Genomic DNA, 21,306 nt, shown 5'->3' on the forward strand with positions numbered 1-21,306 from the left:
GCGGGGCAGCCCGGGGCAGCCCCTGGGGAGCGGAGTGCTTCTGGTTCTCTCTGCCCCTGATCCTCCAGCCCACAGGCTAGGTCTTTGATCCAGCAACAGCAAAGGCATCTCAGAAATCAAAAGCCCTGCAAAGCAAACTTTGTTTGTTTTAAAAAGTTTGGAAGGAGTTCGTGGGAGGGCACATCCTGCTCCGAAAGCACCCTCAGGGGCCACCCTGCGAGGAAAGTAGAATTCCAGCTACAAAGGTGGGCCACGCCAGCACTTCAAAACGTTCTCATAGCCATGTTATAAAAGCAAAATGCAGCAAGAAGCAGGTAAATTAACTTCGACCATCTACCTCGTTTAAGTCAATAACTCCAACATATTATCATTTCAATATGCAATCAATATAAAAATGGTTGACAGCATTTTTCTGGTACTGAATCTTTGCAATCTGGTATTTTTAGCTCTGGGACACTAGGTGCCACATCTGCACAGGCCATGCTGACCCAGGGTTACTGCCCAGGTTCAAGGGTGCTGTCTGTTGGACTGGAGGGAGGAGGCTCTGCAGGTCTGAGGCGAATCTGTGGGTGGGAACAGGTGGCTTCACCAGAGTGCTGTCAGTGTTTCTCAGCAAGAGGATGGTTTTCTGAGCAAAAAAGCTATCGCATGGACATGATAAACGACTGTGGTTACTTTGGGAGGGTGAGTAGAGAAATTCCCTTTTTGCTAGGGAGATTTAAAAGTCATTATGGATTTTACTGCCTTTTTATACTTCCCCCCTCTCTTTATATTTGGAATGTACTACATACATCCTGACAAATAAGGAGATACATTTTCTGCTTGATGAACTTTCCCAATTGGAACACACAAGGCCTCCTGGCCCCCAGTTCCTTTTGCTCACTCTCCTGACTTCTAACAGCGAAGACTGGTTCCTTTCTCAATATTACTTTACTTTACGAGATTCCTCCAAATTCTTTTTTTTTTTTTTTTTTTTTTTTTTTTTTTTTTTTTGAGGGGTACCTGGGATTGAACTCAGGGGCACTTGACCACTGAGCCACATCCCCAGTCCTATTTTGTATTTTATTTAGAGACAGGGTCTCACTGAGTTGCTTAGCGCCTCGCTTTTGCTGAGGCTGGCTTTGAACTTGTAATCCTCCTGCCTTAGCCTCCTAAGCCACTGGGATTATAGGCGTGCGCCACCACGCCCGGCTCCTCCAAATTCTTGTGGTCCAGTACTGGATTGGACCCAGGAGTGCTCCACCACTGAGCTACATCCCCAGACCCTCACTTTTTTTAAAGACAGGGCCTCGCTAAGTTGCTGAGGCTGGCCTGGAACTTGCATCCTCCTGTCTCAGCTCCCCAGTGGCTCGGATTAGAAGTGTACACCACTGCGCCTGGCTTCTCACAGTATTTTGAAATTTTACTAGAACACTGAAAAAAAGTTCCTAAATCCCTATAAGGAAAGCTTTACTTTGAAAGGGGAGACAGAGTCCAGGGAACCGCGCAAGTGTTCATATGCCATTAAGTCTCGGCCCCTAGGGGCAACTCCGCGGCGCCCCGCCCCGCCCCTTCGAGCCCCGCCCCTTCGAGCCCCGCCCCGCCCCTTCGCGGAGCCCCTGCGCAGAGCGTGCCTGGCCACGGGATCCGTCACGTGACCGCCGCTTGGCGGCCAAGATGGCGGCGTCCAGCGTGGCCCTCCTGGCGCTGTGCCTGCTGCTGCTGCTGCTTCTTCTGAGCGGGTGGAAGCACAGGCGGCGGGGGCGCGCGGCCCAGCACGTGGTCATCGTGGTACTGGGCGACGTGGGCCGCAGCCCCCGCATGCAGTACCACGCGCTGTCCTTGGCCAGACGCGGCTTCGCGGTGTCCTTCTTGGGGTTCTGCAGTGAGTGTCCCGGGCCCGGAAGGGAGGCTGCTCTCCCGGCCTGTGCCCCTCGGCCCTGAGGGGGCCGAGGCGGGAGCCGCGTTTTTGTCTCTGCCCCCTTGAGCAGCCCTCAGAGACTTGCCATATGTTACGACTGTGCTAAGCGACTCTGACGCAGGGTCTGATTCTCCTAGTGAAGTGGAAAAGAGTGGGACTGGAACCCGGGCGCGTGTCACTCCAGTTTCTGTGACATCTGCGTGCAGCTGCCCTGTCCAGCTGTGTCCGAGCGGACAGGCAACACGTTTATTCCCCATCCCTTAGGCAGAACTCTGCAGACTAGGGATGTTCATTTGCTCCCCAGCTCCCCTTCCCCAACTGTGCAGGGGTGTCTGCCCCTTCACTTTGTTCCATGTAGATGATTCCAGAGGTTGGCTCCACCCCATCTCACCAGACAGTGGAAACAGCACTACTGACTTTGGTCTCTGAGAGTGCTGGTGGAGTGGGACTTCCTAGGCATGTCCTTGCGGTGGGAAGATTTGCCCACCAGCAAGCCTAGATAAGTTTAATTGAGTACTTACTATGTGCCAGGAATGGTATTAAGTAAAGGTGGATAAGATTTGAGCCTTCCCACTGACCATTCTGGTGGAATCTGGATGGGAAATTGGCTTCATTCTCCGGCTACTGAGGAAGAGAGGGGTTTTGAAAAGTTCTTTTTCTAAAATCTGACTTTAAATTAGATTGGTGCACCCAGTAAAGGGGACAGTCTCTTTCAGATTCCAAACCCCACGATGAGCTCTTGCAGAACGACAGAATTCAGATTGTGAAGCTGATGGAACTTCAGGGTCTCACAGGTAGGATGCTGTCACCTCCAGGTTCCTCTGCATGGGTGGGAGTTGATGGGGTAGCCTGCAGATCAGAAGCTCCTTCAGTAGTGAGAGGTATTTTTTGACTTACAGTTGGGCCCCCAGTTCTCCGGTATGGAGTCAAAGTTGTCTTTCAGGCAGTGTACTTGCTGTGGAAGTTGCTATGGAGGGAACCAGCAGCCTATATCTTTCTTCAGGTATGTATCAGTGCTTGTCTCCCTCTGTGAGAACTCCCTCTGTGAGTAACAGTTTACTTTCTAGTCTTTTAAAAATGCACAAATTGGGCTGGGGTTGTAGCTCAGTGTTAGTGTTTGCTAAGCATCAACAAGATGCTGGGTTTGATTCCCAGCACCAAACACAAAAAATATGCACAGATTGTTAAATCAATTGCATATTTGTGCGTGCGTAAACTTCATAAAACCACGAGCAGGACACTGAGTAGGAGCCTGTAGCACGTGTCTGTTATTTCTGGTACCCAGCCATGCTGTGTTTCTGGTCATAACAGATAGTGTCTTACATTGCACTTACTGCTTATCTAAGTGTTTTACTTGTACTACCTCCTTATTCCTCTCAAGAACTCTAAGCAGTGGATTCTTGTGTTACGTCCCTAGAGATGAGGAAACCTAGACTCAGAGTTGCTGTAAGTAGACCACTGTCACACAGGAAGTAGTGGAGTCAGGACTTGAACAGAGGTGGTCAGTTTGGTTCTAGAGTTAAACTTTTAACTTATTTCCTTCACCAGTTTCTAAAGCCCAGAAATACCTTCTGTTTGTGGGCTGCACTCACTTCCAATCTGTGATGAACTGCAAGCTATTCAGTGTCATCTAGAGGGCCATCTGGATTCTTCTGATTTTTTTTGCCTTTACACATAGTATGGCTAGAGCACAGTGAGCACTCACCTGTGACTCCGTGCTGTTTCTTCCTTGGAATACATTCCAAGGAATTGCTTGTTCAAAGTTGATATGCTTTTAAGATGCTGTTGTATGATCCTGGCTGGGTCCTTTATTTCATGCTGATGGGGTGTCTCTCCTCCATGTTGGGCTTCTTCAGAGTTTGCATTCTGACAGGAGAAAAAGGCATCTTTGTTCCAGTTTTTTTGTCCTTGAAGAGCTTGGATTTTTTTCAAGTTTGCTGGTTGTTTCATCGGTGGTGGAGAGCTGCTCCTTGGTTGTCAAGAATTCTGAAGCTCACTGACACTTTGTCATGAGTGTCTGGGTTTCCTCCTCTGCATCTGCTTCTCTTTCCTAGAACCCCCCAGGCCTGCCTAGCATTGCCGTCTGCTGGTTTGTGGGCTGCCTTTGTGGGAGCAAACTGGTCATTGACTGGCACAACTATGGCTACTCCATCATGGGCCTGGTGCACGGCCCCAAGCACCCCCTCGTTCTGCTGGCCAAGTGGTGAGAGTCTGGGTGTGGGTGTGAATACTTCCCCAAACTCCATTAGGGTGAGTGGGATGAAGGCTGGGGGAGCAGGTTGAACCTGGAGTGGGGAGAATCCTTGGTCCTACTCAAGCCCCAATGTTATGGCCACCTTGGTGTGTCCTTCTGGCCTCAGGCTGTCGACTGCAGCCTTTGCCCTGAGGCCTTGTTTATTGTCAGTGGCAGAAGCAGCTGTGGCAGTTCTGACAGCCACTGCTGCGTGCCGGGCCTCAGGCTGAGCCTCTTATGTATCTTATCCCACTCGGTTTCCACCATGTCTCAATGGAGGCGCCTGGCGGTCACTGTCCTTTTACAAGTCAGGGAGGCCGGCTGCAGATGCTGATGCCTTCTTGCCAGGCAGGCCCACTCCAGAGCTTACTCTGGTGGTCCTGAGTAATCTTGAATTGCCGCTCCCCTTTCCAGCCCTTTCCTGTGTCCAGGGCTTCTATCTTGGTCTGGAGCCCGCATGTCTTTCATGCCTGGTGCTTGTTAACTCCTTTGTGCGTTCTGAGAGCAGGCTGCAGCCCCGCAGCAGTAGCATGGGGTGGTGAGATGCAGTCACGTTAGATTTCTCCGCATCTTTGCACAAGAGACTGGATCTCCACTGCGGCAGGGTATGTGGCTTCCTTTCAAGTGACTGCATTTCAACTATAGTGACAGCACTTAAGGAAGGTGTGAAGATGTCTTGGCATGGGGTGCTCAGGTTTGGGAGCCCCTGCTCTGCAGCTTCTTCTCCATGAGGGGGGTCAGGTCATGCGGACACTGGCATCTGAACCCGGCCCAGTACGCCCCTGCTGAACCCTCTCACCCCGATATGTTCCTGCAGGTATGAGAGGTTCTTTGGGCGCCTGTCCCACCTGAACCTGTGTGTGACCAAAGCCATGCGGGAAGATCTGGCTGAGAATTGGCACATCAAGTACGGAGGGCCCGGGACGCCTTCCAGTCTGAGGGTGGTGCGGGTCCCAGGATTGGATGAGAGTTGCAGCGTCTGCCATGTCACATGGGAGAGGCATTGTCAAGAACCCTGGGCCCGGGAAACGGTGGTGGTTTTGGGAAGCTGGCCGAGGTGGTGGGGGTGGTGTTCAGAGCATGTGTGCTTCCCCGAGTGATCCTAAAGCTGCTCGCCACAGAGACCTGAATCCCCAAGCACCCTTATTTCTGTGGGTCCTTCTGGGTCCTGTTCCTTAGCCTTTCTCTGCCACGCCCCTTCATGTCATTGCAGGGCTGTGACAGTCTACGACAAGCCAGCTTCTTTCTTTAAGGAGACGCCCCTGGACCTACAACACGAGCTCTTCATGAAGCTGGGCCGCACCTACTCTCCGTTCAGGGCCTGGTGTGTCTCTGTCTTCTTTGTCCTCCCTTACGCTTGCTGCTGTCCCGGCCTCTCTCCTGTCTCCTCCTGCAGACCTAATCCAGCGGTTGGGGAACAGAGGCAGTGACCTTCTTCCTGCCTTCTTCCTGTTTCTGTAAATTGAGTTTTACTGGCACACAGCCCCCCGGCTACCTGGGCATTGTCTGTAGCTGCGTGTGAGCATGCGGCAGGGTTGGTGGGTTTTGCACCAAGGAGTTTTGGGCCCACAAAGCCTGAAGTATCCACCCTCTGGCTCTTTAGGAGTTATCTACTACCTTCCTCTCCTTCCCGTGGGTTCCTGTGCCTGTGAGGGGTCTGCGGCCTGTGTGTCCTCTGGGTGTCCCACAGAGCCAAGGAGGGGACCTGTGTAGCTCTCAACATGCCCTGTCTGCCCCTCAGTCTGGCATGGCAGCTGGGGGTGGCAGAGCATCCTGTAATGATGAGGACGGGTGGAGCTGTGAGCCAGGGGCCAGCCCTGGAGGCTTGTTTTCTGGTAACCTCAGCAGCCAGCAATGGTTCCGTAGGGTCACCTGGGTGCCAGCCTTGGGGGGCTTGTGGTGCTTGCTGTGGGATGGCTGTCTGATCCCTGGCCTGTCCCGCAGTGTCTCACCACTCTCTCTGCTCCTGCAGCTCAGAACCCTCGGGCCCTGCCATGGAGAGGTCGGCCTTCACTGAGAGGGACACTCGCAGTGGGGAGGTGACACGTCTTTGCGGGCGGCCGGCACTGCTGGTCAGCAGCACGAGCTGGACAGGTCTGCCTGACTGGGGCCTGGGTTCTGTCCCACCCTGGGAGAAGGCGGGGGGGGGCGGCTCATGAGTGGCGAGCAGGGTGTCTGGACAGACCTGTGACACGCGATCTCTCTTTGCAGAGGACGAGGACTTCTCCATCTTGCTGGCAGCGTTAGAAAGTAGGTGTGCAGCTGTGACAGCAGCTCTGGGCTTGTTGGGCTGCACAGCGGGACCCGCTCAGCTGGCCTTGCACAGGGGGTCTGCAGCCTGTTCCTGCCCCCAGGGCTGCAGGGTGAACCCTCCTGAGGACAGTGGGGAGGGGGATTTGGGCAGCTGTTTGTCCCCTTCTGGGTGATGGAGTGACCAGGCCCTAGGTCTCAGGCTGGTGGCCTCATGGAGGGAGAAACCCCTCCTCCTGCTTCCCACCCCTATTCCCCCCACTCATATAAAGGAACACCAGTTAGTGTTTATTTTTTTTTAAATCCAGAGTTTGAACAGCAGGCATTTGACGGAGACAGCCTTCCTTCTCTGGTCTGTGTGATAACAGGTACCACCCAGGACCCTCGTCGCGTGGGGATGGAGGGGCAGGGTACGCAGCCCTACTGAAGGCCTTCACGGGGCGTCTGCTCAGGCCTCACCCCGGCGCTCGGGCAGGTTTTCTACATCTGCCTCACAGGGGAGGCGGGCCCCCTGGGGCCTCAGCACAGGTGTGCATCCTGATCTGACCTCGGGTAGCACAGCCTCAGAGGTGCTGAGCTTTAGGCTTTCTCAGGTCTTTCCAGCATCTCTAGTTCTGAGACCCAAGTGCTCTCGCTGCAGCATAGAGCTGCTCCAGTCACGGGCAGAACAAGCGCCCACGGCCAGAGGGTCCCTGCAGGGCTGGAGCATGCCCCCAGCCTACTCCCGCCCTCCCTCTGGCCCTGACTCCCAGGGGCACCGGGGACCCACCACGCATGCAGTGCTGCCTGGGGACCCTGGTGGGGCGGGGGAGTCCCCATGTCCCTGCACTTGGCCGCCGGCTGGCAGTCCAGTGTTTATCTTGGCTCCATTTGCAGCCTGAGGCTGGCTAGCCCTAAGTTGCAGGGCTGCGCCTTGGTGATCAGGGCACGTGCCCCGTGGGGACGTGGGGTGCTGCAGTCTTTGGAAGAGGTCCGTTAGGGCCTGACTGGGGCTGCTGAGGGGTGCAGCTCTCTGGAAGTGGCCTTTGAGTCCCAGTGGGAGCCTCTGGGGTCAGTGGTGTGGTGGGGACCCAGAAGGGTCCAGTGCAGTGGGTGTCCTCTGCAGGCAAAGGGCCACTGAAGGAGCATTACAGCCGCCTCCTCGACCAGAAGCACTTCCAGCACATCCAGGTGTGCACACCGTGGCTGGAGGCTGAGGACTACCCGTTGCTTCTAGGTGAGAGTGGCAGAGGGGCCCTGGGAGAAGGCGCAGGTGTCGGGGGAGTGCCCAGGGCAGGGCACCTGCATTTCCTAAACACGGACAGACTAAAGATCTTACTTGTTTCTGTGGCATAGTCTTCATTTATTCTTTAAAACAGCCTAGAAATGTAAAAACCATTCCCAGCTCAGAGGCTCTGTACTGGACAGGCCTTAGGCTGGACTGACCCTGCTCCAGGGGCCAGCACAGTGGCCCGCCAGGGACTTCAGTGAGCTCCTGAGTTTCCTGGTGTGCGGGCTCCTGCCTGACCAGGCTCAGAGGGCCACATGCGCTCAGTCCCAGGCCTGGCTGTTGTGGGGCCCAGTTTACTCATGCTGGGTCTCAGAAGGCCCTGTCCCTGCCCCAGGAGTGGGCTGGGCCTGGTGCTGAAAGGTCCCTCTTGCCTACTTTACCCATGGTGAGTAAGAAGTCTTGCTGAGATGGTCAGTTATTTATTTGGCTTTATTTTTAGTGTTTTTTTGGTGGGTCTGCTGTGGGTTCCTTTAAAAATTTATTTTTTCATTAAAAATTTTATTGGTTTTAAAAATTATTGAGGTCAGATACATATAATGAAGCTTGCCATTTTAACCATCTTAAGTGTCTGCTGGGTGGCATTCACTACATTTGCACTGTTAGACAACTGTCACCCGTGTCCAGAGCAGAAACTACCCACTGCATAGTAACTGCTTAGGAATTCTTTTCTTTTAAAATTAACTGTGGTTAAAGAGAAAAAGTCAGGGTAAATAAAAAACATTAAGACCATGGCAGTTTTGGATAGGGAAGATGGTTGCCGGCATCTGGGCAGACCTGTGGTCTGCCCTTTGTGCAGCACTTGGCCAGAGTAAGCCACTTGTGTTTGGGGACATTGTTGTGGGGACGGGCTTGATTTCCACTCTGGGAGGAGCTGCTGCACAGTCCTGTGAGGATGTGTGCCTGGGACTGACCACTACCTGCTTCCCCGCAGGGTCGGCAGACCTGGGCGTCTGTCTGCACACGTCCTCCAGTGGCCTGGACCTGCCCATGAAGGTGGTGGACATGTTTGGGTGCTGCTTGCCTGTGTGTGCTGTGAACTTCAAGTGGTAGGGGTGGAAACCAGCCCTCCTGGGGCGGGTTCTCAGGTCAGCCCTGAAGGGCGGGCAGCACGGCCGGAGCTGCTGTGAAGTGCCCGTTAGGGTGCCGTCTCCCGCGCAGTCCAGGTGGCTTGAGTGGGTGTCGGGGTCAGGTTGAGCCCTCCTCAGGCAGAGTTGGCTCTCCACCTGTGGTTTCCACACCACAGACTGAACCGAGTATGGTCACTGCAGCTAGACCGTGACGTGAGGCCCCTCCTGAGCACGTCCAGGCTCTCCTGTCCTTATCCCTGGACGATGCTGCTCACGCGGCACGTACCAGCATGTACGCTGCCTCAGGTGTTGAAGCCACCGACAGAGTGCAGCGGAGACACGCAGTCACACACCACACCGTTTCACAGAGCCGCGGGGCTGGGGGCGCCCAGGAGTGAACCCCGCCAACAGAGGGATGGCAGGCAGGCTTCGATTTGGGCTCATGCTGAATGAAACACCGTGTCCCAAACACCAGCCCTCTGCTCGGGGTCACCTCAGTCAAGAATGTTGGCTGCACTCGCTGCCAGCTTCATGTGGTTCTCCCTCTCCCCTTAGCTGAGCTCGTGTGGCTGGGCTGGAATCAGTTCAGAGTGTGAGTCTGTGACCCCTCGCTCCCTGGCCAAGGTGGGCCTTTGGAGAGGGCAACAGTGGACCCAGGTTCTGGAGGCAGTGGCCCTGCACGGGCTGTGTGCTCACCTGCTTGGGGACCAGCCTCTAGATGTCAGGGAAGTTCAGGGTGTCAGACCCTGGTGTGAGCTAAGCTGGGGTCTTTTGGGAACAGACCTCCTGGTGACCCATCCCCAGTGTGCTGAGCCCAGTGCCAGGGCTTGTCTGTACCTTGGTTCTTGGGCACGGAGCCGTGGAAAAACAGCAGAAGTGATCCTTGAGTATGTTGTCCTCAGAGAGTGTGGCACCCAAGGGCACATCTGGGGCCTTTCTCCACATCTTTCCGGCATTGCGACGTGTCCTCCCACTTTTTTCTCGAAGCCCCATCTCAGAACAGGCTGAGACCAAACCCCTGCCCCTGCCCCCAGCTTCGCCCGAGTGGGGGGGGGGGGGCAGCTGGGCCCCGCGGGCTGGGTCTCAGGCCTCCCTTGGTTCTCTCTGCAGTCTGCATGAGCTCGTGAAGCATGGGGAGAACGGCCTTGTCTTTGAGGATGCAGAGGCTCTGGCAGCTCAACTGCAGGTAGGTGTCCCCTAGCAAGCCAGGGGGCATGATGCTGAGCCAGCCCTGCCCCATGCCCACACAACCTGGCGGGTGCTGGGTTCTGGAGGGAAGGCTGAGGGAGGCAGCGGGTGCCAGGAGTCAGGGCCTGCCTGTCCTTGGGGTTGTGGAACCTGCTGCAGCACTTCAGGCCTTGTCACGTTTGCAAGAGCCCCTTTGTGAACAGCTGCAGACCATCTGAACACAGAGGGGCTGAGTTCCAACAGCGCTGGCTACCAAGGTGGGTGGGCGGATTTGGTCTGCGGCTGCACTGTGCTGATGCCCGTGCAGTCACTTCAGTAAAACCCAAACCAGGGACCACCGCCTCCCTCCCAGCAGACAGGTGGGACTCTGCTCTGTGCAGGAACACCAGGCAGATGTGCCCCAGAGCACAGGGTATGGGAAATGGGGGCTGCTGTGGGAGCGGGCACTGCTGGGTGGGCAGCCGGGGTGAGGAGCTGCTGAAGTCAGCTGGCAGGTTCAGAGATGGCCTGGCACCGTGGGTGCCACAATGGACTCAGTCCTCTTCTTCACTTTTCTGTAGATGCTCTTCTCAAAGTTTCCTGATCCTGCTGGAAAACTGAACCAGTTCCGGAAGAACCTCCAGGAGTCAGAGCAGCTTCGATGGGATGAGAGCTGGCAGCGGACTGTGTGCCCTTTGGTTATGGACATGTGACCCTGCAGGCCCCAGACAGCTGCCCTGACCAGTCGAGCTGGGTGGTGGGGTCTGAGCTGCACCATTCTGGGGACGGGGAGGCCCTCCCTGTCCCTGGTCTTCAAGCTTTGGTCCAGTGAGCCCCAGTGGTCAAGCCAGAGGATGGCTGGAGGCCAACTGGGAAGCTGGCTCTTCTGGCTTCTCGGAAGCTCTGAACCAGTTCTTCCTTCCTTCCTTCTGTCTGAGCACGTTACTCTTCTGGAACTTCTTGTCACCTCTTCCTCTTCCTTCCTCCCTGGGTGTTCGTCTCCTCTCCTGGCTCTGCCCCCATCATGCTCCTCTCCTTGATTCTTGCTGTGAGGTAGGGCTGCTGCTTCCTGGGGCTGAGCGCACAGCTGTGGGAGTCCTACTTGTTAAAGACGTTTTTATTTTTTACGAGGGCAATACGTGCTTTTGAGCCAAAGCATGCTTTCTGGTGGATGGTGATTTCCCTGCACACCAGAGCTGAGGACGGGAGGGCGGCGCCCACGTGCTCGGTTTGTACTTTACTGGAACGGGTTGTGTTGCCCGAGTTGGAATGCACCACTCTTCACTCAGGTCCAGGGCAAGCTTCATCAGCGCTCCCCTGTGGAAGCTCCTCCCGTGGCGGTGACTCATCTTCACAGTACTCTCGGACGTGGCCAGGTGGCAGCGTGAGTCTCAGGACTGCCATCTCCGAGTGTCCTTCGTAGGGGAACAGTTTCTGGTCGTGTGGAGGCACTGCTTCCCAGCAGATCGCCGCCCGGCCTGAAACAGAGTGCACGCACCTCAGGATGGCAGCGCCTCCGCCTGGGGCTGTGAGGGCAGACGGGCGTCCAGGGGTCCCCAGGCCCACCCGACGCCCAGGTCGACCTCCAGGGTGGGACCAGGAAGCCAGGTGCCCTGGGTGCCCTGTCACTGCACCCGTCCACCCGTCAGTCAGTGTGAGATTCGAATGCGTATTTGCTGGCTGCTCTGCTGGAGCCACTCCTCACACAGCCAGGTGCGCTCGTGTTGTCTTTGGGAACACGGGTGGCTTCTTAGTCACGGTTCGTATTATAAATGAAAGTCAGCATTTATAAAGTGAGATAAGGAAATCTGTAAATCTATCATCTAAGTATAATAACTTCTGGTGTATGTTCTTAGAAATTTCCTAGGCAACAAAGGTAAGTATTTAAAAGTAACAAACCCAGGTGTGGTGCACACCTGTAGTCCCAGCTACTGGGGAGGCTGAGGCAGGAGGATCACAAGTTCAAGGCTGGTCTGGGCAACTTAGTGGGACCCTGTCTTAAAGAGCTGGGGTGAGGCTCAGTGATACAGCATCCCTGGGTTCAGCCCACAATACCAAAAACAAAAAACCAACAACAAAAGCCACAGTGGGGTGGGGTGGGGTGGGGTGGCTCGTGCTCTGTGCCGACTGGCACTTTGCTGCTTTCACTTGAAACGTAGTAGAGGTGTTTTCCTCATAAGCACCTGAAGGACCTCGCGCTCTCCGTCTGCACAGGCCCCCTTAGGATGCCGAGTGCTGTTTGTCTGCCTGCCCTGTGGTTAGCAAGGCTGCGTGTGGAGCAGCAGCTGCATGACCCTGCAGAGGCTGGGCAGGTGAGGCCGGACAGCTACCAGGAGGGCCTCTGCTGTGGGAGCAGACAGGCAGGTGGTCCTCACTGCACCAGCTTTTGTGTGGAATGCTCTGGTTCGGGGTGGAGGTGGGACCACCTCCTGCCTACACTCAGTCGTCGTGTGGCCGCAACCCAGCTGGCATCTCCCTCCACCTGCGCTTCCAGGTAGCGAGGCCCTAGGCTGTGGGACCCACCCTGAAGCACGCGGCAGCTGCTGGTCTCAGGCCTCCAGGTCACCGTGTTGGGCTGCCTGGCCTTAGTTCCCAGGCCTGGCATGTGGGACGGGCTTCCTGGTGTTTCCCCAGGGCTCCATTCTCTTACCTTCCTGATTCTGCCTCACTTGATCCCTCATGGGAATAGCTCGGTGGCCTGCGGCCTGGGGGACTCACCCAGCTCGGTGGTGAACAGCTGGTAGGTCTCTGGGTTGCGCCTGGTGAAGGCCACGTAGACGTCAGGAGCCTGGTCCCTCCGGCAGGCAGAGAGCCTCTGCAGGACGCCAACCAACGCGAGGGTCACTTCTGGGCAGTACAGCACGTCTGTGACGCAGAGCTCTGGTTACTCAGGGTCCCTAGGGACTCAGAACCAAGCAGTGTGGCCTGGCTGGTGCTGACCTTGGGGCAGGGTGAGGGCCTGGAGTGGCCATTAGATTAGACCTGCATCGTTCAGCAGACTCAGAAAGACTGCTCAGGTGACAGGAAAACTGTAGGACACTAGCCAGTGGAAACTCCCTGGCCTCTCGGGAGTGCTGCTGGAAAAACTGAGGCTGCAGCCTGCTCAGAAGCTTCTCAGCGAAGCCGACTGCACTCTGCCTTGGGCGTCTGTGTCCTGGGCTCCGACCTGTCTGCTGTGGTGGGCACGCTGTTAAGTCAGAAAGGGGATGTAGGGCCTTCGGTGGCCCAGCTGAACTCTGCCTTCTCACAAGAACACTGTCCCTGTACCAGAAGTGGTTGGCTTCTTCCTGTGGCCTTTGAAAGACATGGGGCCTGGACCCAGGACAGAGACATGCAGATGGAGACAGCCAGGGCCCCCAGCATGGTGGCGAGTACAGCCACACACAGAAGACAGGCCAGTACGGTTGTGGGGCTGCTGGGTTCTTGTTCCCCGGCTGCCTGGGATCCTGCTCGAGGCCTGGTGCGGGACTGGGTGCTGGCAGTAGGCAGGAGCCAGCTGTGGCCCTGGAGTGATCAAGGGCTGGCTCTCCCGTCTGAAGACCTGGGGCATGGAGGCCCAGCCCACTGCACACCTGGCAGAAAAATGCTAGTATCTCTGAGGGGCAGAGCAGGAGGAGCTGGTGTGCAGCCTCCTGAGTGGAGGAGCTGCGTGGTAACTGGGGGCCTCCCTGGGGCTGCTGAGAGGGAAGTGGAGTCCGCTGCAGGGACAGCCTGGCGTGCGCTGGGGCCTGCTGTGCTCACCTGCAGCCCTGCTGGGACAGCCGGGGCACTCCTTGGATGGAGCCACCACAGCAGGAGCAACCTGAAGGAGGGCTGTGGCTTCAGGGCATCTAAGCACCGGGTGCTCTGACCCTCCTGGAGGCCAGGCGACCCTCGGGAAAGCCGCAGCGGTTCCCTGTTCCCCGCCTGCAGCATGGCTGCTCCCGAGCCCTTGGCAGAGAGCTGGTGGGGTTGCCAGAAGCCATGTGCTGTCTGCTAGAGCTGGGCATTACCTGCTGCGATGACAGTGTCTGGCTGGAAGGCAGACAGCTGAGAGATCGAGGCAACATCCCAGTCCAGCTGGGCCACTGTCACCAGGGGGCACTCTGGGTCAGCAGTGGCCTCCGGCTCCAGTGACAGGCCGTTGAGAAGCACATTTCCTCGGAGCTGCTCGAGGACGCGGCTGTGACAGTCACTGAAGATGTAGGCTCTGGGGCAGCAGGCCTTGCAAATGGTCAGGCCCGTGAGGCCCGCCCCACTGCCAAGCTCTAGCACAGTCCTGGGTGGGCGAAAGGGGGATGTCAGTCTGTGCCAGGGCTCACTGCTTGGTGCCTGCCCTGTGTCTGAGGTCACCTGTGCCTGAAGGCTGCTGGGTTCTCGATGGCCCATTCTGCGAGGTAGAGGGCGGCATCCCACGTGACCAGGCCCGTGGTGCCGTGGGAGATGATGGCTGTGCTCTCTGAGAGGGTGATCCAGTCTCCTGAAGGCTGCATGGAGAGAGGGTGGGAGGATGAAGCCAGCGTCTGGACATTGTCGCCGCCCACAGCAACAATTGCGCGGGTATTTATCGGAGGGGCCTGGAAATAAACTACTTTTCCTATATTCACTAATTTATAGAGGAAGAGAGACTTTGAGAGGAAGATAGGCTTTGCTTATAGAGAAAGTTTTTAGAGAAAGAGAGGTTTGCTATGCTTATCAGAGATCTATTTCTTCTTAGAATTCTGCTTCTTCTTAGAGGTGCGTCCTGCATCCTGTGAACTAGGTGTTATCTATCTATGCTCTACAATCTGCCTTCTGCCGCTGCCTACTGCTTCTTACTGCTGGCTGCTTTTAACCTTCTGCCTACTGTCTGCTTATATTCCCTCCAGGAGGCGGAGGGCGGGGCCACGCTAGTTGAGATCAGGCGAGGAGCCAGCTGCCCTATCCCGGCAAAGGTTAAAACGAGCAGGCCCGAGCAGGAGCACTTGGGAACACCTGTGCACGTGTTGTGTGTGTGGACTTAATTGAATACAGCCAACGATAAATCACCTGGGTGTGCTTATATTAATCAACCTCCTCACTGCCGATGTGATCAAAGCAACCTCCGGCTGGCCGCCAGGCGCCATCCTGGCGCAGCCCACATGGCACAGCCCCAACAGGACATGAGCGCTAGTATCAAGTCACAGTGTGGCCGCTGGGCCGACTGGTGCGCCACACCAGGCACACCACCCAGCAAGGGGAAGGAATGGACTTCCCAAGCGGCCACCCTGGGAGCTCAGGCCAGCCAGTTTGCAGGAAATAGAGGAAAGGGCTGAACGAGCCCACAAGTGCCCCCATATCCAGCTCTGACAGCCAGGGCTGTTCAGCAGAGGGTGGCCGGGGAGCGTGGGAGGGTGACCTGGGTTGTTCCCGGTAATGACTAAAGGCTGGTGTCCAGGGCCCAGAGGGGAGTGAGGGTACCACAGTCTCAAGGATGTGGCTCACGGGCAGGATGGCAGCTACTGGGACTGGACTGGCTGGGTCAGGTGGAGGACCTCATGGGCTGATGCCAGGGTTCCGACCCACCACCAGAGGGCGGTCGCTGTGAGCTGCCTCGCAGTGGTTCCGTAAGCTGTGTTTCTTTTGTGTGGCTTTCTGTATCTGAGTTTTATTTTATAACAACAGCTTAAAGCAAACCAGTGACTGAACCACAAGATCTTTCTGGCTGTTGTGTGCAGAGTGGTTTCCATGTGACCAGAATAGGAGGGGCAGTCAGGCCAGTGACTGTGGTGGTGGTGAGTGAGGAGAGACTGTTTTGCTGTGATGTCCACCCGGTTAGTGTGAACGGAAGACTGGGCACCAGGTCCTTGCTAAGCAGGTAACTGAGGCGTGTTGCCTGAGACGGGTCCTGTTGGTTGCAGTGCTTGGTTTTAGGCGAGGTTGAGGAGGCTGCAGGACTGAGGGGTTAGGATGCGACCCGTGCCGGGCCCTGCTCACTTCCTGGACCACAGCTGTCTGGCCTGGGCACGTCTCCTACCAGCACGTAGCTCCGGTGGCACTGGGTGGGCTCCTCCGTGGTCAGGACCTCTGCCAGCGCCTCGTACAGCTCGTCCAGAGGCTCCGTGTGGACAGCCTCATGCTGCAGGGGACAGAGTGACAGCGTCAGCTGAGAGGATCACGCTGGCCCTCAGAAGTAACAAGATTCTGCTGTTTGCCTCTCTCCAACCTGCAGCTGTGTTGGAGGGGACCTGCACCAAAGTTAGAGGGGGACTTGGTGCAACAGCGTAATAGAGGACACCTGGAATGAAAAATTCACTTGACTGTGGGAGCAGGTTTCTCAGAGGGTGAGGCTGGCGTATTCGAGGGAAGCAGATTCCACTGAGAGGAAGTTCTGCCACATGCACATGGTGTCCCAGCAAAAGCCACAGGTCAGGTGCCACATAGGGCAGGGTGGTTTTCAAGCTGCTTCTCAACAGCAGCCCCATGCCATGGCTTCACAGGCCAGTGTGGGGTTCGTCAGAGAGCCAGACACACTTTAGGTGGTGCTGAGATCACACAGAAGCCCCACAGAGGTTGGAGGGCAAGGGGGCAGGCATGACGAGCAGCAAGGATTATTTGTGTGCCTAGCACACGTGAGGTGTGGCTCTTTCTGTCAGTGGTAGTGAAAGCAGATGAGCTACTGCCCGTGGAGGAACTGCCTGTCCAGAGTTGAACCCAACGGGCGTGCACCCTGTGCCAGTCAGGAGGAGCCCACCCAGTCAGCTAGGTGGGGAGAATTTGGCAAGGGAAGCAGCTCTGAAGGCACTGTAAGAGTCAATGCTTCCAGCAGAGGCCAGGGACAGGCAAGGCAGGACACTGACAGGAAGGGGCGCTCAGCACTTGGGGCCAGGACTCCTGGCAGGATGAGAAGCCGCCTGTGGAAGCAGGGCCCCAGAGGAGATGCGGCTGCTGCCAGGAGCCCTGCATGCAGGCGAGGAAGAAAGGCCTGGCCCTGCCTGCTGCTCAAATCCTGCTGGCAGCCCGCTGCCCAGGGAGGCCCCTGCCAGGCAGGTGTGAGGAGCAGGCAAAGGGCAGGGAAGGACGTGAGCTCCAAGATGCACAGCCCTGGCAGGGACCCCCCTCTGGAGAGCCAGCCTAGTCCCGCTTGTGGTCTGGCTACAGACAGACACTGCCCACCACTGACCTTTTTGATGAGCTCCAGGAGAAAACTCCGGATGTACTTCAGTGATGGTGGGTGCCTCACACATACAGGATGTTTCACTGTCTGTGAAACGGAAAAAAAAAAAAGGTTGGTTGCTGGAGAGGCCCTGCAGTAAGTGTCTTACGAGCTTCCGGCAGTGAGAGGGTGAACTCAGTTACCCAGTGCCGTGCAAGGATTTGCAGGGACACAGGGTTATGGCCAGATGTACCCCGGGCATCTGCAAGACTGAGCCTTAAAATTTAAGTTCTTTCCTAAAAATCCTTGTACCCTAGCCACACACTGTGTGGTTTCTAACAGCCACTCTGGGCAGGATCACAGGCAGAGGCAGCTCCTTCCAGGGTAGCCAGTACGAACTGAAGTCTGTTGTGAGGACAGTTATCAGATTCTCTGTCCCCACAGAAGAGGCGGGAGTCCAGCCGTGGGAACCGGGTCCCTGGGCACCTGTGCTCCTGGAGGGAGAGTCCCAAGCCAAGAAGCAGGGCTGGAGACTAAAGAGGGAAGAGGGTTCTCCAGGCGGATGCCTCAGTCAGCCTCGGGAAGGCCCGAGCAGGGGGAGCAGCGGCAGCTTGCACAATTCCCAGGCAGCTCAGGCTGGCATTGGGGAAAGGAGCGCCAGAAAGGCAGGTGGGGAAATGGGCCTGGGGACAGGCAGGCCTGCTGGCCGGGAGGCATGCAGACTTCACAGGGCCACAGAGTTACCCACACAACCCCTCAGGGCTTTCCAGTTGGTCCATGTTAAGATTTATTTATTTAGATTTAATGGACAACCACACTACGTTTTGACCTTTGCTAGGAACCGAACCCAGGGTCACATGCTTGGCAAGTGCTCTAGCACTGAGCTGCGTGTCCCAGTCCCACAGTAGGTTTTTAAATCCGCCTTTATGTTCTACCGCCTGTAGGTGTAACACCTGGTGGAAATGAACGACCATGGTTAGTTCTGCTCACGGCCCTGACCACTGCACTGCCCTCAAAGTCTTTCCCTGCTCGAGCTGCATCTTTCCCATGATCACCCCCAGGATAGGAAATTCTGACCTGGGCTCCTTGGATAGGTTTTGTTGTTGGGGGTGAATGTGTCTCCCCTGAATTTTTATGCAGAATGTACGCTTCAGATGTGTGTTTCTGCAGAGGGAGACTAACTTTGGCCTCTGAGAAGCCTCATGACCCTTGAGGATTTATGTGACCTGCCCTTGACCCACATGGCCAGGGGCAGGGTGGGGCACCTCTGCCCTCTGTGGAGATGCACTTCAGAATCCAAGCCCACCTCCACAGAGCAGGGGTCCCTGCAGGTGTACAAGTGACATGAGTTGTTAAGACGGGTCTTTGCTTTAAATGCAAAGAAGAGTCTCTGAGCAGCTGGCACTTGCTAGACGCTGTCCCTGCACCTGCCATGTCCGTTTTCACTGCAGATGGTTTAAAACACCCCCAGCTTCCCTCCTCTTGTGCAGACTTTTATATATTCTGATGTCTTCATCCAAGAGAACAAAGGAGCCAGAGCTGTCTGAGGCACTGACACCCCGTGCAGCGTTGGCTGGATGGTTTTGGTCTTTGAACATGGTGTTTTTTAAGGGTGGTACGTGCGCACCTATGGCTCTTCTGTCAGGTGTGCACCCCAGTGATTCAGGGGTTCTTACCTTCTGCAGAATATCCAGCAGCAGCTCAGAATCTGATGACTCCCTTAGTTTCTCTTCTAGGCTCTATTTGGAGGGGAAAGCGAAATCTCAAGGGCATTTTCTCAGGAACATTAAACATGCAGTAGAACATGCTGGCAAAGCACTAAATGATCTCTCTCCAGGGACCTGGAGCCACTTGGAAATGGAAGCCATGGGAGGCTGAGGCCTGACCTTCACAGACGTCACAGGTCACACCTGCATGAGTCGTGGGAAGTGTTAGAAGGCTGACTCTTGGTTCCCACGAGCCCCAGCTGCTCAGTGGTCAGAGCAGCTCCACAGCTGAACAGGCGAGCTGTGGCATCAGGGTTGGATGGGCTTGCCGAGGACCTGAGTCTGAGTTAAATGGAGGTTTGGAACGTGCAGATGCCAGGCCCAGGCATGCTCTCCTCTTTCATAGGGGACTCAAATCCCCAGTGAACTCAGGCTGCAGTCAAGCAGAGGCCCACAGCTGGTGTGTAGCTCCAGAGCCCCTCGCCATGCCCTCAAAGGCCCTCCCTGCCCTGGCTGGGCCTGGCTGCTCTGACTTCATCTCCTACCACCCTGCCCCATTCCCACTCAGTCGGCTCCAGCCACGCTGGCCCCCTGGCCGGTGGTTAGCCACAGCAGGCTCCTACCATAGGATGTTCCCTGAGGCCTCTTATGACCCACTGTGTCACAGTTCAGGGCCCAGGTCAAATGCTGCTTTTTGGGGGAGAACTTCCTTGACTCCCCTACTTTGATGACTCTTCTCCCAGTTCTCCATTTCCAGTCACCCTCACCTCCTGGCTGCTTATTATTTATTTATCCTCTGGCTCTTTCATCTGAGCAGGTGCTCATGTCTAATGTGTACTGTTGACCCCTGGCTCATAGAAAGCATTCAAAAAAACATTTGGCCACTGCATAAAAACACCAGGTAACACTTATGGCATTTACCACAAGCTAAGCACCGCTTTAAGGGCTTTTGTACTCAAGTGACTGTGAGTACAAAATAATATCATGAGGTTGGTATCATTATATCCCCCATTTTACTAATTAAAAACTATGGCACAGAGAGATGTAGTTACTTTTCCATGGTCACACAGTGCACTGGGGGTTGGGCCAAGATTCAAGTCTCTCTCTAGCTGCCTCTCATCTACTGCACTTTTTCCTTTCTTCATTAAACCTTTGCTCAAACTGAGTGACAATAACAGACCCCACCGCATGGGTGTCGTGGGTGAGCCCAAGTAAGCACTTAGCACTGCATGTGAACAATTACACTCCATGTGACTGGATGCTGTTAGGCTTTCCAATTTTGGGTTAAAAAAATGTACATATTCGTCCTCCCCGGAAATGATCTCAGAGTGCTAAATGTCTCATGTTGATGAAATAACACAAGTGAACTCCATCAGATGGGGCAGGCCCGGGAGAAATCTGCATCCAAACTGACTCATGCCAGGGAGCTCAGTGCACGTGAACTGTCAACGAGGCAGGGTCCATTAAGGCCCTCTGTTGGCAGAAGGCCCGCTCGCCAGGCCCAGATCCGCAGGCCCCAGGGCGCGGGGCCTTGGTCTCCAGTCCCTCGGGGCCCGGGCGGCCTAAGCTGCGCGGAGACGGTGTCGCTCCCTGCCCGACACCGCGGAGGGCGCCGCGGTGGGGTTCTGAGCGCCGGCCGCGTGGCTGGCCGCGGACGCCGACCTTTCGGAGGGCGCAAAGGCAGCACTTCCCCGTGGCCAGGTGGCCGACGGCTTACGACACCATGAAACCGACCGTGAACCACCCGTGACCCTGGAAGCCCACCGCCCGCGGGGCTGGGAGGAATCCGCCTCCCTCCGCTCGGCGGAGCGGCCTGCAAGGCGGCGGGCAGGGCCCGGGAGACCACCCGCCGCGGCCAGGTCCGCCTCGTGCCCCCGCGCCCCGCGCCCCGCGCCCACCTGCCAGGGGAAGGAGCGCAGCGTGCGCGCCGCCAGGAAGCGGCGCTCGAAAGTCCACAGCAGGCGCGCAGCCCCAGCGCTGTCCTCGCGCGCCATGGCGGGGCGGGGCCGGCGTTGCCGGGAGACCTGGCGGAGGCGGGGCTAGGGGGCGTGACCAGCGGCACCTGGGGGCGGGGCTAGAAGTCAGAGTGAGGCGGGACGCCCCGCCCACAAGGCGGGCTTCGGTGAGGGCAAGGCGGGGCCCGACGAGGGGCGGGACCCGGCGGAGCTATGCGAAGCTGGTCCTCGCGGAGGCTTGGGGAGGGGCCTCGTGGGGCGTCCCGGTGTGGCTCTGGCTTCGGAGGGTTCGAGTGGGTCCGGGAGCAGAGCGCGCGGCCTGTGGGCTCAAGAGGCCGCGCTTGCAGAGGGAGAATCAGGGTTTGGGGTCCTGGTGTGGATCTTTGCGCACTACCGAGACCGGGTTTGGGAACCGGGAGGCGGTGCTGGGTTCGCGCCGGGCCAGGCTGGCTCCTGGGGGGCCCCGGATAGGCCACCTGCTGACCTGAAGGCTCCTGTTTCCGTGCCTTCAGGAGGGTCTCGGTAGGGGACTGACCTGCGGGCGCGTGCGGGGCGTCGGGCTGCCCTGTCTTAGCACCCTCCCCATCAGTGCTGCCTTTCTGGTGTCTGGCAGAAGAAGCACCCCGCACCCCGTCCCCAGCCTTTGGGCCTGTCACCCAATGAGT

General features: G+C 56.7%; 2 protein-coding genes across 3 annotated transcripts; one reads left to right on the forward strand and one right to left on the reverse strand.

The window, feature by feature from the left end:
- Nucleotides 1–156: 156 nt before the first annotated feature.
- On the forward strand, nucleotides 157–10,607 carry ALG1 (ALG1 chitobiosyldiphosphodolichol beta-mannosyltransferase). 2 transcript variants are annotated; one of them, XM_079121745.1, is made up of 13 exons: nucleotides 157–314; nucleotides 2,617–2,694; nucleotides 2,800–2,903; nucleotides 3,955–4,103; nucleotides 4,951–5,040; nucleotides 5,347–5,457; nucleotides 6,106–6,227; nucleotides 6,345–6,383; nucleotides 6,692–6,751; nucleotides 7,489–7,599; nucleotides 8,585–8,699; nucleotides 9,831–9,906; nucleotides 10,469–10,607. In XM_079121745.1, exons 1-13 carry the CDS (start codon nucleotides 299–301, stop codon nucleotides 10,598–10,600), a joined length of 1,203 nt encoding a protein of 400 aa, XP_078977871.1. In that variant the 5' UTR covers nucleotides 157–298; the 3' UTR covers nucleotides 10,601–10,607. The 2 variants fall into 2 exon arrangements, with proteins under 2 accessions (XP_078977871.1, XP_078977870.1); XM_079121744.1 differs by lacking the exon at nucleotides 157–314 and adding an exon at nucleotides 1,625–1,864.
- A 527-nt stretch (nucleotides 10,608–11,134) lies between these two features.
- Nucleotides 11,135–20,699, reverse strand: EEF2KMT (eukaryotic elongation factor 2 lysine methyltransferase). The gene is made up of 8 exons (XM_079121746.1): nucleotides 20,585–20,699; nucleotides 18,657–18,719; nucleotides 17,008–17,088; nucleotides 15,862–15,963; nucleotides 14,220–14,353; nucleotides 13,880–14,145; nucleotides 12,606–12,752; nucleotides 11,135–11,365 (listed from the first exon to the last, which is right to left on the reverse strand). The coding sequence occupies exons 1-8, from the start codon at nucleotides 20,678–20,680 to the stop codon at nucleotides 11,169–11,171; spliced, it is 1,086 nt and encodes a 361-aa protein (XP_078977872.1). The 5' UTR covers nucleotides 20,681–20,699; the 3' UTR covers nucleotides 11,135–11,168.
- Between the last annotated feature and the right edge of the window lie 607 nt (nucleotides 20,700–21,306).

This window comes from Sciurus vulgaris, assembly GCF_902686455.1.
Source record: "Sciurus vulgaris genome assembly, chromosome: 18".
Classification (NCBI taxonomy): Eukaryota; Metazoa; Chordata; class Mammalia; order Rodentia; family Sciuridae; genus Sciurus; species Sciurus vulgaris.

Coding starts and splice junctions, on each gene's coding strand:
- ALG1 (XM_079121744.1), top strand. CDS start 1,657: ATGGCGGCGTCCAGCGTGGCCCTCCTGGCGCTGTGCCTGCTGCTGCTG. Junction 5,041..5,346: donor GCTGAGAATTGGCACATCAA/GTACGGAGGGCC, acceptor ATGTCATTGCAG/GGCTGTGACAGTCTACGACA. Junction 9,907..10,468: donor CTCTGGCAGCTCAACTGCAG/GTAGGTGTCCCC, acceptor ACTTTTCTGTAG/ATGCTCTTCTCAAAGTTTCC.
- EEF2KMT (XM_079121746.1), bottom strand. CDS start 20,680: ATGGCGCGCGAGGACAGCGCTGGGGCTGCGCGCCTGCTGTGGACTTTC. Junction 15,964..17,007: donor TCCTGGAGCTCATCAAAAAG/GTCAGTGGTGGG, acceptor TGTCCCCTGCAG/CATGAGGCTGTCCACACGGA. Junction 14,354..15,861: donor GCCACCGGAGCTACGTGCTG/GTAGGAGACGTG, acceptor CTCTCCATGCAG/CCTTCAGGAGACTGGATCAC.